Source organism: Dipodomys merriami, unplaced genomic scaffold, assembly GCF_024711535.1.
Source record: "Dipodomys merriami isolate MVZ:Mamm:240054 unplaced genomic scaffold, mDipMer1.0.p SCAF_897, whole genome shotgun sequence".
Taxonomy (NCBI): domain Eukaryota; kingdom Metazoa; phylum Chordata; class Mammalia; order Rodentia; family Heteromyidae; genus Dipodomys; species Dipodomys merriami.
This window is the reverse complement of record NW_027206509.1, coordinates 290,852-309,086: the sequence shown is the minus strand read 5'-3', so window position 1 is coordinate 309,086 and position 18,235 is coordinate 290,852. Positions and strand designations below refer to the sequence as shown.

Sequence of the window (18,235 nt, the reverse complement as noted above, 5' to 3'; positions counted from 1 at the left end):
GTCAGTGGCTCACACGTGTAATCGAGCTACTCAGGAGGCTGAGATCTGAGAATTGTGGTTCAAAGACAACCTATGCAGGAAAGTTCGTGAGACCCTTGTCTCCAATTAACCACCAGAAAACCAGAGAACACTGCCATTTACATTTGGTAGGAGTATCAGAAGTTGTGTCCTCTCAATGGGTCATGTGAGAAATACGTATGCTACAAAAATAACTGGTCTACACTTTATTCCAGATTAAAGAAGATAGAACACTTCGTGAAATTTGAATGCAAATTAAATAATTTAAAGAATCAGATAATAGTGCTATATCAATATTAATTACTTTAATAATTCTCTCATGGTTTTGGGCAAATACGTAAAGTATTTAGGGATAAAGGAACACTCACAAATCTTATTTCTAAATGACAAAGAGAAAACTGTAGAAAAGGAGAGAATGGTAAAGCAAATATGTTAAGAAGTTGATATTCAGGGAATCCAAATGAAGGGTATAAGAGAATACTTTATGTAATTCTTGCCATGTTTTTATAAATCAAATTACTTTAAAAGAAATAAAGAAAAGTCACTTCATTGTCTCATATCCCTGTGCCCCTACCATTACATATGTTATTTCACTTCACAGACAGATTTTCATGTCACAAAAATCTATCTTTTTAAGCCTACCATACTTATTAAAAAAAGAAAAACTGACATGTTCAATTATACTTTTTAAAGTTCCATACTTTTTAAAAATGATGGCAACGACGGTTTCTGCATTTGAACAAAAATTTCATTTTTTCCATAGAATAAAAGTCTGAGTAGAGAAAAAATACATAAACCTTTCAAAAATTTAGTTCTGCTCCAAGAAGCTTTACATATAAAAGTGGCCATTACAGAGAAAATTTGAAATAATCACCAAAAATAAAAAATAAAGTGAGCTTTTCCAGAACTTTCTCTAACCTTGTGAGAGATCCACCAGGTTGTGCATTGCTCTCTTATGTGTCCCTTCTAGTTAGTCACCATATGCACACCACTTCAGATGTGCTACTCTCTGCTACAGGTCCTTTATTTACTTATTTCTAATTGACTCTAGCAGGGATGAGATACACTTGACCCATGGGCCCTATAAGGCCTGAAAAATCATTTAGTACATGACAGGTTATAAATATCCAAATAGCGCTTGGTGGAAAATGGTTCCTTACTCCAGCCTTATAAAGCCATGTTCTTTGACTAAGACTTTGTTTCGGACAGGGTCCTAAATGAATTTGGATGGCAGGAAGTCAAAACACTTTGAGAAACTTGACTCCCTGAATACAGAACTATCTTACTAACAGGAGGCATAAGCAAAATAATAACTACGTTTGTAGAAGGCTTTGCTCTGACTCAGGAGACATGGTAGAATGCACCAGTCCTATGCATTACTTCACACCAGAGAACTTTCCAGAGTTTGGTATCATGTATCATATTAGACTTTTCTTCACATGTCTCATGATAGCCTACTTAGCTGATCATAGAATTAAGAATCTGTTTCAATCTATTTAAGAGACTGAATTCATAATGCTAAATCAAAACCCTAATTATATCCCTACTCTAAAATTAGCTCCTTAGTGTAAAACTTCAAAGTAAAATTTTAAAGAATCCAATATACTCACCTGTTTTGGTTTTGTTTTGTTTTGCTGTGCTGGGGCTTGAGTTAAGGACTGTATGCTTGCTACAAAGGCACTCTACTTGAACCATGCCTCCAGTTCCTTTTGATTATTTACTTGTTTATTTTTTTCTGGTGTCAGTATTGGTCCTTACACTCAGGACCTTGAGCTTTTACTTACCTTTTTTTGTTGTTGTTTACAGCTGCTGCTGTATTAGGCCTCAGTTCTAATCTGGCTAATTGGAGAGAAAATATTATGGATTTTACTGCCTGGGCTGACTTCAAACTGTGATCCTCAGATCTTAGCCTTCTGAGTAGCTAGTACTACAGATGTGAGCCACTAGAGTCCAGCTATTTTGTTACTTTTGTATACTTGCTTTTGATTAGGCCAGCCTGGACCCCATATTTATGCTTCCCACATAGGTGAAAGGCATGTACCAGGACACTCAGCTTTTTATAAGTTAAGGTGGTGTCTCGCAAAACAGCTATGTTAACTCGTGTGAAACACTGCACTGTGTGCTTCTCATATTATGGAAAATATTTTTTTCCTTTGCAGTGGAATTAGACATTGATACTAGGGCCTTGTATATTCTAAAGAGCTCTCCCAATGCTCTACTGATAAAGTACCTTCCAAGCCCATGGTTAATTTATTATTTATTTATTTTTGTTGTTCATGGGGTTTGAACTCTGGGCCTGGGTGATATCTCTCAGCTCTTCATCTCAAGGCTAGCACTCTACCATTTAAACCATAGCACCACTTCCTGTTTTCTGGTGGTTAATTAGAGATAAGAGTCTCAAGGATTTTCGTGCTTGGGGTTGCCTTTGAACCACGATCCTCATATCTCAGCCTCCTGAGTAGCTAGAATTACAGGCATGAGCCAACAGAACCCAGCTCCACATTTAGTTTTAATTATACAACTGGCCCTGAATCTTGATATAAGGTCATCTCTGAAATACATGAAGATCTTTCAGGTGTCATCTAAAATAATAATGACTTGTTGCCTAAACTATCAAAATGTTCCTAAGATCTGTAATATGGAAAGGTCACAAAGGGTTATGGCTGTTCTGAAAATCCTCTGGTTCCCCAACCAACCCAGTTGAGGACTGTACATACATTTCAGCTGAAAACTTCTCAGCTGTAAAGTCGGCCTGCCTCTTGGCCTCAAATGGTCCATATTCCCTGTAGGATCTCTGCTCAGCTCTATTAAGTATCACCTCTTTTCTCCAGCTGTCATTCCAGCATTGTTGCTCCCCTTTTCTAGGAGTCCATTTCTGGCCTGCCAGCAGAAAACCAAAGCAGAGGGCTAAAACACAACATCCATGAAACACTAGGTACAATTCTATAGGTTCCTTAAGATTTCATTTTTCCAAAAACCAGTTGGAATACCACTGGATAAATGGGAATTTCAGGGGAAAAAGTTGCTGATGTTATTTTCTAGAATTTATTCATTTTAATAAAACCTTATTACTATTATGACTTCACTTATGTTTTAGAGAGTATACAATAAACCATATAATTATAGGTATCTTTTTATTTCTTTTTGTTGTTGCTGTGTTTTGAAATAAGGTCATTACATATGTTTGAGATTAGCCTGGAACTCACAATCATTCTGTATCAAGACTCCTGAGGGTTAAAATCATAGGCATGCACCACACCTGGTTAATTATAGATGACCTCTATTAACACAATTTAATAAACTAACTACATTTCACATTTCAAAAGCAGCTTTATGAAACCATAGTTTTAAACCTCATCCAGGAAATTAGTACATACCAATACCTTTGATTGTAGTTTAAAGTACAATATTAGATTGTACTTAACATTGTATTTTAAAAAGATTTTCCTTCCCTTGGATGGGATTTATATATTTGCCATATGTCTCTAGTGTGGGCCTCAACTCAGTTTTCAACTCACTCAAGAAGGTATCTTTTTTTTGTCCATTTGAGAATCCAGCATCCAGGTGAAACAAGGACAAAGTGCTAACCCTCTTTTGTCTTTTCTCTTCTGCTGATTTAGAATATGCAATCAAATCCTGTATTTTAAGCCATCTAATAAGTTAGTAAATAAAATTTGAACTTTGTCATTTCTTAAACTGTCTTCCAAAATTGTCTTTTTCCCCTTAGATTTAGAAGGGTCCTCAAATATTATTTATAGTTTTTGCTATACTTCTTTGATTTTCCTTAGGAGTAATTACACCACGCTGATAGTACATATAGAAAAATATTAAAATTTATTCAAATAATGGATGTACATCTCATTAAATTCCTCTCATGTATCCACAATAAAAATACAGGCATAGAGCTGGGAATGTGGCTTAGTGGTTGCCTACCATGCAAGATGCCCTGTACCACATAAACAGAACAAGGCAGAAGTGGCACTGTGGCTCAGTGGTAGAACACTACTCTTGAGCAAAAGCAGTTCAGAGACAGTGCCCAGATCCTGAGTTCAAGCCCCAGGACTGGCAAAAATTACAAACTTTAAAAATACAGGGATTTTTTTTTCAGTTTTCTCATTATTATTTCCTAACTAAACTTTATACTCTAACACAAATAAGTAAGTACTATCAAGTCTTAAAATAAAAATCCTGTTTGTACATCACGAACATAAAATTATGTAATTACCTTGAATATAAAATGTTTTTGAGTGTCAAATATTGCACAAGGGATTTAAGTTCACTCTATGGCTCTAATATCCTATAATATCAATAACTATTTAAATCTAACTTACATCACTTTATGATATTTTCATAGAGGATTATACTTCTACTGTAGAAACAAATCAGATCAACCAAAATTGAAGGGGTAGTTGAAATCAGGGGGAAAATGTCACTAAGTTGTTAATAAGTTGAGCCAGGCACTGGTGGGTCACACCTGAAACCCAAGCTACTCAGAAGGTCAAAAGCTGAGGATCATGGTTCAAAGCCAGCCTGGCAGAAAATCCATGAGGCTCTTATCTCCAATTGAGCACCAGAAAAACTGAAATTAGCACTGTGGTTCAAAGCGGTAGAGTGCTAGGCTTGAACAGAAGATCTGAGGGACAAAATCCAGATACAGAGCTCAAGCTCCACAACAACAAAACAAAACAAAACAAAACAAAACAACAAAAAAACAAGTTGAAGGTGAGTACTGGTGGCTTATTCCTGTAGTCCTAGCTACATGTAAGAATGGAATTTGAGGAGCAGAGTTCGAAGCCAACTTAGGCACAAAAGTTATGTGATCTCTAAGAAAGCCAGAAGTGGAGCTGTGGCTTCAAGTGGTAGAGCACTAACCATAAGCAAAAGAAAAAGCTAAGGGACAGAGCCCAGGCCTTAAGTTCAATTCCTAGAATTAGCACCTACATAAATAAAGTTAGCAAAGTGAAAAATTAAAAGATTTGCTTTAGATTTTCTATTTGCAACCCATAAGCATTTGTGTTTTACCATTATAGTATCTCCATTCAACTACAGAATTACTTCATTGATTATTCTACCTTCTTTCTGCTATCTCATTTTTAACTATATCAATTAAACTTGCTTTATAGTAAAGTCATTTCCATCATTTCTGTATGTAAATTGAAGTGTTAAATAGAATTGGCTACTTACTAGGATATTTACCAATATCCTGCAAATACTATATTCTCCCTCTAAATCTCCAAAGACCAAAGCTAATAGTGACAGACATTTTCCCCCCAAATCAGTTGTAAGAGGTCAAAACTGCAATTGAACCCACCTTGCTTTTCCACACTAGAACAGCAGCTTGCATTTCACCAGCCCTTTCCAATAAAAGGCTTGCATTAGCATTTGATCACTGATCTAAACACAAGCTTAGAAAAGGAAAAGAATACAGTAAAATTTCCAGCAAGAGTTCCCATAAAATAGTTGCATTTTGGCTCAAAGGGTTTCTAGGCTCTGAAGAAAGCTGAGGAAAGCGAGCTGAAAGAGTCTCTGATGGTTCGAGAATATACTGAGCAAAGGGCCTCTCATAGGTTTCTGTACAGCTTTGGATAGTTTAGTACAGTAAAACTTCCAATTCCACGGGGCAAGCATCTAATTCCCACATTCTGGAGGATTAATGTTTCTGGTGTATGTCAAAAAGTGTATTCCCAAATGCTTGACATTTCTCTATGCTAAGCATTCACTCAATGTTCAGACTAAATTTAAAATGTTTCATTTTGCCTAACATCAACTTATCTGACAGTTTCTGTTTGTCTCAGACATATACTAGTTGTTGCAAATAAAGGAAACCATAGGATCTATGTTTCTTTGGGCCCTGCTTACTTCACTTAATATGAGTTTTGCCAAGCATTTCTATTTCCTAACTAATGGGGCAATGTCATTGTTTCTGATGGAGGCATAGACTTCCATTGTGTATACATACCACATTTTCTTGATCCATTCATCTATTGAGGGGCATCTGGATTGGAACCCCAAGATAAGGATTCAAATGTTTCTTCTTTTCTTTTTTATTATGAGAATACCGTACAGAGGAATTACAATAACATGGGCAAGATAACGAGTACATTTCTTATCAAGCATTGTAGCCTCCTCTTTGTTTCCACTTCCCATCCCTTTCCATACTCCCCCCTCTCCCCACCCGACACTCCCCCCACCCCTCACCAAAGTTGTAAAGTTCGTTTTTTGACATAACGATTTATACATCTCATTATTGCAATGAGTCTACCTGTATCCTTAGTTAAACGATTTGTTTTTTCCCTTCCCCTCCACAAATTATACCAACATCAAATACAGTGAAAGCATGGGTTATACAGACAAGGGACTCATATCTAAAATATACCTAGAACTTAAAAAATTAAATCCCCCAAAACCAAATCTTCAAAGAAACAACTGCCCAATAAATAAGTGGGCTAACGACTTAAAGAGAAACTTCTCTGAAGAGGAAAGGATAGTCAATAGATACATGAAGAAATGTTTTTTTTTTTTTTTCTCTCCTGCGGTTGTTTCGAACATATTTATAAGATGATTTCTTTGTTGCTTTTTATGTCCCTCCCCTATGGTATAATCCCTGCTTTCACTGTATTTGATGTTGGTATTGAAAGGTTAAAGTTTTGAGGCAGTGACCACTTGTTGCTTGTTTGTAGCAAAGCAACAAATGGGGCTAAACTGCACTGTTGTGTGCCTTTATAAGACCTGAAAATCCTTAGCTCAGGGCTCTCCTCCTGGGCTCCACTGTGTCGGAGTTGAAGACGAGGCCCAAGCTGCAGCCTGTTTAAATAAAACAGCTGTAGAATCTGACTCTCGGTGAGAGGTCTATTAGGGATCTAGTAGCCGTGGCAAAAACAGGAAAGGAAGGACAGAAAACATGAAATTGAGCGTGAAAAGAGCGACTGGGTAAAGGAAAAGAGGCCAGACTTGTTGGAATCGCCACTATCACATGCTGAGCATACATGGTTCACAGAGGGCAGCAGTTTCATTTGAGATGGAACAAGATACGCAGGCGCAGCAATCATCATGGACACTGAGATAGTGTGGGCAGAAGCACTCCCCCAGGGAATGTCTGCACAAAGAGCAGAGCTAGTGGCACTAACAAAAGCCCTACAAATGGGAAAATGGAAGAGACTAAACATTTACACAGACAGTCGGTATGCTTTTGCCAACGTGCATGGCCATGGAGCCATTTCCCAAGAGAGGGGGCTGCTGACAGCTGAGGGAAAATATATTAAAAACAAACAAGAAATTTTAAGCCTCGGCCAGATGGGAACCAGCAAATATTGCCATTATGCACTGCCCTGGCTATCAAAAGGGAACTGATTCTATAACCAAAGGAAATAACTTGGCCGATCAGGCAGCTAAGGAGTTGGCCCTCCAGCCCAGAGCTGACTCTAGTAGACCCAGGGCCACGAGCTTTGCCTCCTGAGCCTCAGTACCCCCAAGAAGACTTGCAGTGGATAAAGAAAATTCCCATGGCCTATAAACCTCTGGACAGAGAAGGAAAACTGGTGAGGGGAAAGTTATCTTGCTAAAAAGATTGGGGAAGGGGATTCTAAAGAGAATCCATTGCGTCCCTCACATGGGAACACGAAGACTGCAGGACATGCTCCAACACTCCAAAGTAAAAATCAACTCATCAAGGATATTGTTAAAAATTGTGAAGCCTCATAGCTAGCAAGATCAATAGAAAACACACGGATTGGGAGAAGATCTTTACTAGCCATACAACTGACAAGGGTCTCATATCTAAAATATACTTGGAACTCAAAAAATTAAACCCCCCAACAACAAATCCTCAAAGAAACAACTGCCCAATAAATAAGTGGGCAAAAGATTTAAAGAGAAACTTCTCTGGAGAAGAAAGAAGGATGGCCAATAGACACATGACGAAATGTTCAACATCCCTAGCCATAAAAGAAATGCAAATCAAAACAACATGGAGATATTACCTCACTCCAGTTAGAACGGCAAAAATCAAGAACTCTAACAACAACAGATGCTGGAGGGGATGTGGACAGAAAGGAACTTTACTTCATTGTTGGTGGGAATGTAAACTTGTTCAACCACTTTGGAAAGCAGTATGGAGGTTCCTCAAAAGACTTCACATAGAACTCCCCTATGACCCAGCAATCCCACTTTTGGGCATTTACCCAAATGTATACAAACAAGACCACACTAAAGCTACCAGCACAACTATGTTTATTGCAGCATTATTTACCATAGCTAAGATATGGAACCTACCCTGATGCCCCTCAGTAGATGATTGGATCAAGAAAATGTGGTATATATACACAATGGAATTCTATGCCTCCATCAGAAAGAATGACATTGCCCCATTTGTTAGAAAATGGAAAAACTTGGAAAAAATTATATTAAGTGAAGTAAGCCAGGCCCAAGAAACATAGGTCCCATGGTTTCCCTTATTTGTAATATCTAGTATATATATGAGTCAAGCGGAAAAGGTCAGATAATGTGATGTCAGGAAAATGAACCCTTAGATGTGTATTTTAATGTTTTTTTCTTCCATGCATGTGTTTCTAACGCATTTATAAGATTATCTCTTTGTTGCTTTGTATGTCCCTCCTCCACAGTATAACCCCTGCTTTCACTATATTTGATGTCAGTATAACTTGTGGAGAAGATGGGGAAAAACCAGTTGTTTAAGGATACAGGTGGACCTGTTGCAACAATGAGAAGTACAAGTTGTCATGTCCAAAACGAGCTTTACAACGTCGGTGTGGGGGGGGGAAGGAATAGGATTGGGATGGGGGGGAGGGGGGAGGCTGGGAAGGGATGTGACGGGTAAACAAAGGAGGAGGCTGCAATGTTTGGTAAGAAATGTATGCATTATCCTGCCCATGTAATTGTAACTCCTCTGTACAGTATGTTAACAAATAAAATAAAATTAAATTTAAAAAAAATTGTGAAGCCTGTCAGCTCACCAATGCCCCCAATCAACTGGTTACAAAAGGAGCTTGCCTCCGTGGAGATAGGCCAGGTGTGTATTGGGAAGTAGACTTCACAGAAATTAAAACTGGAAAATTTGGATATAAATATTTGCTAGTTTTTGTAGACACTTTTTCAGGATGGGTTGAAGCCTACCCAACAAACATGAGACTGTGAAAATCATGGCTAAGAAGATCCTGGAAGAAATCCTACCCATGTATGTCTTCCCATCCACTGTTGGGACAGATAATGGATGGGCCTTCATCTCAAAAGTAAGTCAGGGAATAGCCACAGCACCTGGGATGGATTAGAATGTGCACTGTGCTTATAGACCCCAGAGTTCAGTGCAGGTAGAAAGAATGAATCAGAAAGGAGACCTTAAATAAATTGTCCTTGGAGACTGGCGCAGATTGGGTATCACTCCTTCCTTTTGCCCCTGTTTAGAATAAGAACTTCACCCTATCGGTTTGGCTTTACTCCTTTTGAAATAATGCATGGACCCCCTCCACCCATTATCCCTAGTCTTCAGACTGAATTGCTTGCTGATTTGGATGATACTGAATTTCTGTGTAAGCTTGACTATTTACAGCTGTTGCATAAGAGTATGTGGCCCCAGCTTAGAGCATTATGATTCTGCTTCTATTCCTACCCCCCATTTGTTTAAACCAGGGGACTGGGTGTTTGTTCGAAGGCACAACTTGAGATCTCTGGAACCACGGTGGAAGGGACCTTACATGGTGCTACTGACTACTCCTCCTGCCCTTGCTGCTTGGATCCACTGCTCCCATGCCAGACCAGCTGAACCCTTTGCCCTGGATGACCGTGGGGAAACATGAGAAGTCTGCAAGCATCCTACCCAACCACTCCGCATACACCTCAAGAAAAGAAAAATAAACTGATTGTTATTGATATTATTGTTTAATATTATGGCTAAGGTCAGAGAGGGACTATACCCGTTCAAGTTCGAGAGGTATTGGAATTTAGTTTTGGCCCAGAGCTACAAGATTGTGTCTCAGAACTATAAGTCAATGGGGAGGAAATGAAGGGGTAAAATTTGGAGGCAGTGACCACTTGTTGCTTGTTTGTAGCAGAGCAATAGGTGGTGATAAACCACCTGGGTGTGTACCTTTATAAGACCTGCACATCCTTAGCTCAGTGCTCTCCTCCTGAGCGCCACTGTGTCAGAGTGTAAGATGAGGCCCAAGCTACAGCCTGTTTAAATAAAACAGCTGTAGAGTTCTTCTTGGTGGGGGTCCTGTGACCTTGGCATAACATGTATAATTTTAAAGGGGAAGGAAAAAAACAAATCGTTTAAATAGGGATACAGGTGGACCCATTGCAACAATGAGATTTACAATACATTATGTTGAAAAATGTACTTTACAACTTTGGCAGGGGTGGGGGTGGGGTGGAAAGGGGAAAGGACGGGAATGGGAAACAATGGAGGAGGCAACAAGGCTTCATAAGAAATATACTCATTATCTTGCCCATGTAATTGTAACCCCTCTGTATGGTTTTTTCACAATAAAATAAATAAATAAAATATTTAAGTAGAGAAAATCACAGACCTTCATAACAGGGCTTACAGAAATTTGTGTAGAACTTTAACACTCATTACAGATAAATTTAGTACAGTAACTACATAAATGGAAATTAATGAGGTGCTTTCTTCTATTATGCACCTTGAAAAAAACTACAATGTTATTCTACCTATAAAATTACCTCAAGATTTGTAAATATATATCTCAAAAGCCAGATTGCCTAGACTCTAAATGGACAGAAAAGTTGGTAGTGCACTGTCAGGCAGGAAGTGGACTGCATCCCAGATTATATCACTTAAGTTTTGAAAAAAGAAAAAGCACTGTGCATTTATGTAATTAAATTTGTGTATATAAATTCACAGTGCTGATGTCAGGAAAAATAAAGGGTGTTCATTCAATGTCATACATGTTTAAAATTTCCACCACAGGGTAGGACTATAGTTCATTGATAATGTCCTTTGGCCTGGCTTGCTTGAGGCCCCAAGTTTGATCCTCAATACTATAAGAAAAAAATGACAAAAATTTATTTTAAAATTGAAAACTGTGAAAAGTCAGCTTATTAGCAATACTAGCTGCAGTGTCACACTCTTCTAAAGGACACAACATTTTCATTTGTTTAAAAAAATGAAGCTAGACATGAAGTCATGATGGCATGCACTTCTAATCTCAGCTTTGTAGGAAGCATAGGGAGACAGCTATATCTAAAAATTAGTGAGGCCATCAGTTCAAACTATTACAGCAAAAACTACGTAGATCAGTAAATAAATGGAGAATCCTTGCCTCATTTAATTTTATATTTCTCTAATTTGAGAAAAAAAGTAAGGTAAAAGTGCATTATCTCATTTGATTAAGTAAGGTCATACACTTACTGACATACCGAATAGCATTTGGTTTTCAGCATCTTTATTTTACAGACTTTATTTTACAGACTTCTGATTCTCAAGCAACAAATCTTCTCCACACAGATAAAGGTAGAGTCGCGATTTGCACAAGTCAAGGTGCTAGCACTTAAAATTTTCTGACAGGGCATGAACTCACACTTTGTGTGTGTATGTGCACACATGTATATGTGAGTGTGCACGCATGTCCATGCTCAGGCCTGAGCACTGTCCCTCAAGATTTCTGGCTCAGGGTTGTCACTCCACCAATGAACTGCAGCCCCACCATGGTTAACAGGAGGTAAGTGTCTCCTGAACTTTCCTGCCAGGCTGTCTTTGAACCTTGATTCCGTTTTAGCATCCTGAAGACCTAGGAGAACAGGCGTGAGCTTCTGCTGCCTAGAAAGCAGTGGATGAGTCTTGACCAAGCCAGGAATAGGCAAACAAGCTCTGCTAACGATAACAACTACACACCTAAGATCACTACTCAGAACATTGACAACTACACACCTAACTGCAGTACTCAGAACATTGACAACTGCACACCTAATCTCAATACTCAGAACAGTGACAACCACACTCAAAACTACAATACTCAGAAAACTGAATACAGAACACCAAACCTCAATACTCAGAACAGTGAAAACTACACACATAAGCTCAGTACTCACAACATTGACAACTGCACACCTAAATTCAACATTCAGAAAAGTGACAACTACAAATCTAATCTCAGTAATCAGAACAGTGACAACTGTACAGCTAACATCAATAATTAGAACAGTCAAAACAGTGACAAATGCACACCTAATCTCACTACTCAGAAAAGTGACAACCACACACCTAACCTCAATACTCAGAACAGTGATGACAGCACACCTAACCCCAACACTCAGAACAGTGACAACTACACACCTAACCTCAACACTCAAAACAGTGACAATTGTACACCTAATCTCAACTCAGAACAGACACAGCTACACACCTAATCTCAATACTCAGAAAAGTGATAATTTCACAGCTAACCCCAGTACTCAGAACAGTGAAAAATACACACCCAACCTCAATACTCAGAACAGTGAAAACTACATAGCTATACTCAATACTCAGAATCGTGACAACCACACTACTAACTTCAATACTCAGAACACTGACAACAGCACACCAAACCTCAATACTCAGAAGTGACAAATATACACATGAACTCACTACTCAAAACAGTGGCAAGTACACACCTCATTTCAACACTAAAAACAGTGACAACCAAACACATAACCTCAGTACTCAGAACAGTGACACCTGCACACCTAACATCAATATTCAGAACAGTCAAAACAGTAACAAATGCACATCTAATCTCAATACTCAGACTAGTGACAACTGCACACCTAACTTGAATACTCAGAACAGTGACAACAGAACACCTAAACTCAACACTCAGAATGGTGACAACTACACATCTAACCTCAACACTCAGAGCAGTGACAACTACACTCCTAACCCCAGTACTCTGAACAGTGACAACCACACACCTAACATCAATACTCAGAACAATGACAATAGCACACCTAACCTCAGTACTCAGATCAGTGACAACTGCATATCTCAAACACTCAGAAAAGTGACATCCACACACCTAACTTCAAAACTCAGAAGTGACAACTGCACACCTAACATCAATATCAGAACAGTCAGAACAATGACAACTGCACACCTAACCTCACTACTCAGAACAGTGACAGCTATATACCTAACCTCAGCACTCAGAACTGTGACAACCACACACCTAACTTAAATACACACAAAAGCAACAACTGTACATCTAACTTCAGTCATCAGAATAGTGACAACTACATACCTAAACTCAATACTCAGAACAGTGACAAATACACACCTAACCTCAGTTTTCTGAACAGTGACAACTACCACATAACCTCAGTACTCAGAACAGTGACAACCGCACACCTAACCTCGACTCAGACCAGAGATAACTACCCACCTAATCTCAGTCAGAACAGTAACAACTACACACCTAACCTCAACACTCAGAATAGTGACAACTACACATTTAACCTCAGTACTCAGAACAGTGACAACTACACACCTAACTTCATTTCTCAGAAAAGTGACAACCACATACCTAACCTCAATACTCAGAACAGTTACAATTGCACATCTAACCTCAACACCTAGGACAGTGACAACCACACAGCTAACCTCAACAATCAGAAGAGTGACAACCACACACCTCACCTCATGACAACCACTCGCCTCACTCAGCACTCAGGGAAGAAGTGGGAGGCAGGTGCAGATGCCTCAGGCCAGGGCGGGTCAGGTGGAAGTGTTTTCTGAGGTGCCCTTCCTCTTCCTGCACCAGGCCATGGTCTGATGAGGCAGGAGACATCTAGAAGCTTGGAGGTGCCAGGGTTAGGAACGCCTGTCTTAGAGCAGTCAGGGGTGATTCAGGAATGCAAGTGCAGCCAGGCCAGCGCCAGTTAGAGAAAGGCAACCCCACCCCCCGTCCTCTGTGGCCCCCCACCGGCCACCCCCTTCCCTTCATGCTGGTAGCACCAGCGCGCTCCAGACTTGCTTGCTGGCTCGGTGGCACCCCAGGACCACCTGGGGCGCCAGCCAGGCTCCACGTTTCATAGGCTCCCACCTTCCTGGCCAAGAGCACTCTTGGCACATGAAATGCCTCCAGGGCGCTCACCCTCGCTGCACACAGTGCCTTGGTCTCATGCCGAGGATCTAGGCAGCTGGCCTGGTTGTCCTGCACCCGGTGCCCTTCCTCTCCTCTCCTACCCATGTACCTGGTGGCTGAGGGCCTGGGCTGTACTGCCAAGGCTCACCGGGCACCGGGAGGCTCTTGAGCTCCTTCTGAGACTCCCTGTGGCTGCCGCCAGCGTCCGGCCTGGGAACCTAAGTTCCTGTGTAGCTCCACCGGAGCTGCAGCCACCATGGCGGTCTTGTCTTGCTTGCGGCTATGCAGCTGCTGCTGCTGGCGAGAGCGATTGGCATCGCACAGGATGTGGAACTGGTCCTACTCACCTTCCAGCAGCTGGTAGAAGCGGTTGGCCACGACCCAGCAAAAGCTCTCCTGCATAGAATCGCTGGTGGTTGTCACAGGGCACCAGAACACCCTTATCCAGCTTTGGTCACTGCAGGTCTAGGCTGGCAGCCCACACAAGCAACGCTCAGCACATCCTGTGGCAAGGACCCATTCCGCCTGCCTCCTCCCTCTCTGCTGGGCTCTGTCCAGTCCCTCCAAGCACCTGCCCCTGCCACTGCTGCTACCGCTGCCTACCCAACCGCAGTGAGACAGCCAATCAGCACCCAGAGACATTCCCCTTTCCCAACCGGCGAGCCAGAGAGCCCAATCACAGGCCGGTGGCTGTTACTTCACTTGACCTCTGCACCCCACCCCCGGCCCATTCCGGAGAGGTGGGGCCAGAGGTGAAACCACAACAGATGGACGCAGGTGACTTGCACTGCCAACCAGGGGGTCAGTCTTGGCTATCCTGTAACCGCATGGAATTGGGGTACTTTCCATGTCTGCCACACTTCTGTTAAGGTTACACATTAACATAGCCATTCAACAGCCATGTACTTAGCATTTAGTGTGTTGTTGAAGAAGCACCAGCTGCTTCTTGTTATGGACCTTAGACCTTAGTCTGCATACTGAGAAAAAAGAAGGAATCCTTTCTAACTTCCAGTCCAAGGTTCTACCTTGAAGACGTGATTCCTAGTGCAAGGAAATAGCCATGAGGACATGACTCCCAGCACAAGTGCAAGGATCTAATCATGAGGTCGTGACTCCCAGTGCAAGGATTTGACCATGAGGATGTGATTCCCAGTGCAAGTGTCTGACCATGAGGATGTGACTTCTAGTGAAAGGGTTTGACCATGAGAATGTGACTCCTAATGCACGAATGTGACCATGAGGATGTGACTCCAAGTGCTAGTGTCTAGCCATGAGGACGTGACTCCTAGTGCAAGGGTCTGAGCATGAGGACATGACTTCTAGTACAAGAATCTGACCATCAAGATGTGATTCCTAGTGCAAGGGTCTTACCATGAGGATGCGTGGGAAAGCTTTCCTTTGGAAATGAAGGTTAAGGTGAAAGGGAAAAGTGATAAGGGGCAGATGAAGACGTCTTGAGGTGGGATGGAGTGCAAACCTTATTAAGCTCAAAGGAAAGCAGTGTGACTGGGACTAGAAGGATTAGACAAAGACCTAATTTTAGTCTTTCTTCCAGGAGCAGTGCCTTAAACACAACCAATTTATATTTGAAAGGACCACTCTAACTGTGCTGTGAAGAAACTACAGTGGATTATCCAGGGAAGAACTGATGAGGTCGCTTGGACTTAGGATGGTAGCAGTGGATATAAGTAAGAGTGACTAGATCAGCAGGACTTGGGACTGTGTTTGGTATGGATGATAAAGCTGATGTGATGATTCTTTTGCTGGCATGGGCATCTGAAATGGGAATGCTTGTCACAACTAAATACAACACTGGGAAGGGACCATGAGTTTCATCTTGGGCATGTTGAGGTTGGTGATTGGATAGTTTTGTTTGTCATTTCAGACATTCAGTTAAGGCCTGGAGCTCAGAACAGATGGGTTTCTTTCAGGAAATCTTTCCCACATACTAGTGGCTGCCCCATCTTACAGACATCACTTTCTCTTACATTTTGGATTTTGTTCAGGTATCAGGTAACTGTGGACCACAGGGGAAACAGGGCCCCTTCCAGCCTCAACCTTCATTAATCTTACATCATTCATTGTAATTCCATTTCTTTGCCAGCAACTGCTGAGGAATAGGTTGCCTTGAATATCTGGCAGAGCAGATTGGAGGGGGAAAATTCAGGGCAAGCTTTTCTTATACGTAAAAAGAAATTGAAGCTGGGTACGGGTGGTATGCCTAGCATCCTAACTACTGAGAAGACTAATATGTCAGGATTGTGGTTCAAAACCATCCTGGGCAGACAAGTCTTGAAAAAACTCTTCTCTCCAACTAACCCTTCATTGCAACTACACATATGGAGAAAGCCTAGATCCTGAATTTTTTGGTACTTCCAACTTAACCCACTTGGGAACCTCCCTACCTCCCTACTTGTCATTAAATAAGTTCACCAATAAAATAAAGTGGGAAAAAGATAATATGGACAGAAGGCGTGTTTCAGTTTTTACTTTTTTGTGGTCATGGGGCTTGAATGCAGGGCCTGCTTGCTGCCCTGAGCTTTTTTCTCTCATGGTTAGTGCTCTACCAGTTTGAGCCATACTGGCACTCCTAGCTTTCTGGTGGTTAATCGGAGATAAGAATCTCATAGACTGGGGTTGGGAAGGTGGCTCAGTGGTAGAGCACTTGCCTTGCATGCATGAGGCCCTGGGTTCAATTCGTCAGCACCACATAAGCAAAAAGACAAAAGCAGGAAGTGGCACTGTGGCTTAAGTGGTAGAGCACTAGCCTTGAGCTGAAGAGCTGAGGGACAGTGCCCAGGCCCAGAGTTCAGGCCCCATGACCACACCAAAAAAAAAAAAAAAGAATCTCATATCTCAGCCTTATGATTAGTATTACAGAAGTGAGCCACTGCCTTCTGGTTGGACAAAAGGTTTTGATAAATGCAGTGACATAGTTAACCTCCCAAACACTGTATTAACTAAAAGAAGCCAGAGGTAAAAGGCCATTTATTGTATGATTCCACTGATATAAAATATGTGTAGAACAGGCAAATCCATAGAGACAGAGTAGATTGGTGCTAACAGGAATTAGGAGCAATGTAATGTTGGAGAATTACTCCTTAATAGGTCTTCTGTAAGGTAATAAAAATACTCCAGAAATAATGCAACAGTAACACAAAATTGTGAATTGCTAAATGTCACTGATTTACACATTTCACATTGTGAAAATAATAATTTTTAACCACAACTTAAGGAGAAAATGTACTTTGTACCCAGATCAAGATTTGAACCCTGTCCTGCCACCCATTAACTCTGTGATTTTGGACACGTATTTCTTGGCCTTGTTTTCTCATCCATAAAATGGAGACATCACAGTCCCTACCTCCAAGGGCTACTTTGAAGTTGGAATGAGATCATTCATATACAGTGATCAGCACAGTGCCATCACATAATAACTCATCATGAGAAGTCTTGTTATTAAATGTTATTAGTGTCATTCATCATCGATCACATAATTTTCAGTCAGACTTAATAGCAGATAGAGTCATCTTAAATTTTCTTAAGATTTGTTTTTGTTTCTGTTTTGGGGCTTGATCATAGAGCCCGAGCGCTGTCGCTGGACCTCTTTGTGCTCAAGATTAGTGTTCTACCACTTGAGACACAACTCTATTCCCAGTTTTTGAGTGTCTAATTGGAGATAAAAATCTCATGGGGACTTTTCTGCCCATCCATTGTCAAATCTCAATCCTCAGACGTCAGCCTCATGAGTAGCTAAGATTAGAGGTGTGAGCCACCAGCACCCAAATTCTGAAGTTTTCTTTTTTGAATTGTGCTGATACTGGGTCTTGAATTCAGGTCCTCTCATTCTTGCTTTGCTTTTTTTTGTGAAGTTTGACATTCTACCACTTGAACCACAGCTCTACTTTTGGCTTTTTCCTGGTTAATTAGATATAATAGTCTCACGATTTTCTACAGAGGCTGGCTTCTAACCTTGATCTCCGATCTTAGCCTCCTAAGTAGCTAGGACCACAGGTGTGAACACAGGTGTGAACTACCAGAAGATTATTTTTTTGGTCTGTTCTTTTTTGGTTGTGGGAATTGAACCCAGGACACTGTGCTTGCTAGACAATCACTTTGCC

At 40.8% G+C, this 18,235-nt stretch overlaps 1 protein-coding gene across 4 annotated transcripts in view; it reads right to left on the bottom strand.

Annotated features, from left to right (window-relative positions):
- Positions 1-14,634, bottom strand: part of LOC138820532 (intracellular hyaluronan-binding protein 4-like) — a 42,191-nt gene extending 27,557 nt beyond the window's left edge. For 2 of the 4 annotated variants that reach the window (XM_070012201.1, XM_070012200.1), the window contains exons 1-3: positions 14,462-14,634; positions 2,736-2,898; positions 1,803-1,853 (exon numbers count right to left, since the gene is read on the bottom strand). In XM_070012201.1, coding sequence (XP_069868302.1) covers positions 1,803-1,853; positions 2,736-2,898; positions 14,462-14,516 — 269 coding nt within the window. In that variant the 5' untranslated portion in view covers positions 14,517-14,634. Of the gene's footprint in view, positions 1-1,240; positions 1,858-2,735; positions 2,899-5,329; positions 5,424-14,461 lie in introns of those variants that run through there. The other 2 variants (XR_011369903.1, XM_070012202.1) reach the window with 2 other exon arrangements.
- Between the last annotated feature and the right edge of the window lie 3,601 nt (positions 14,635-18,235).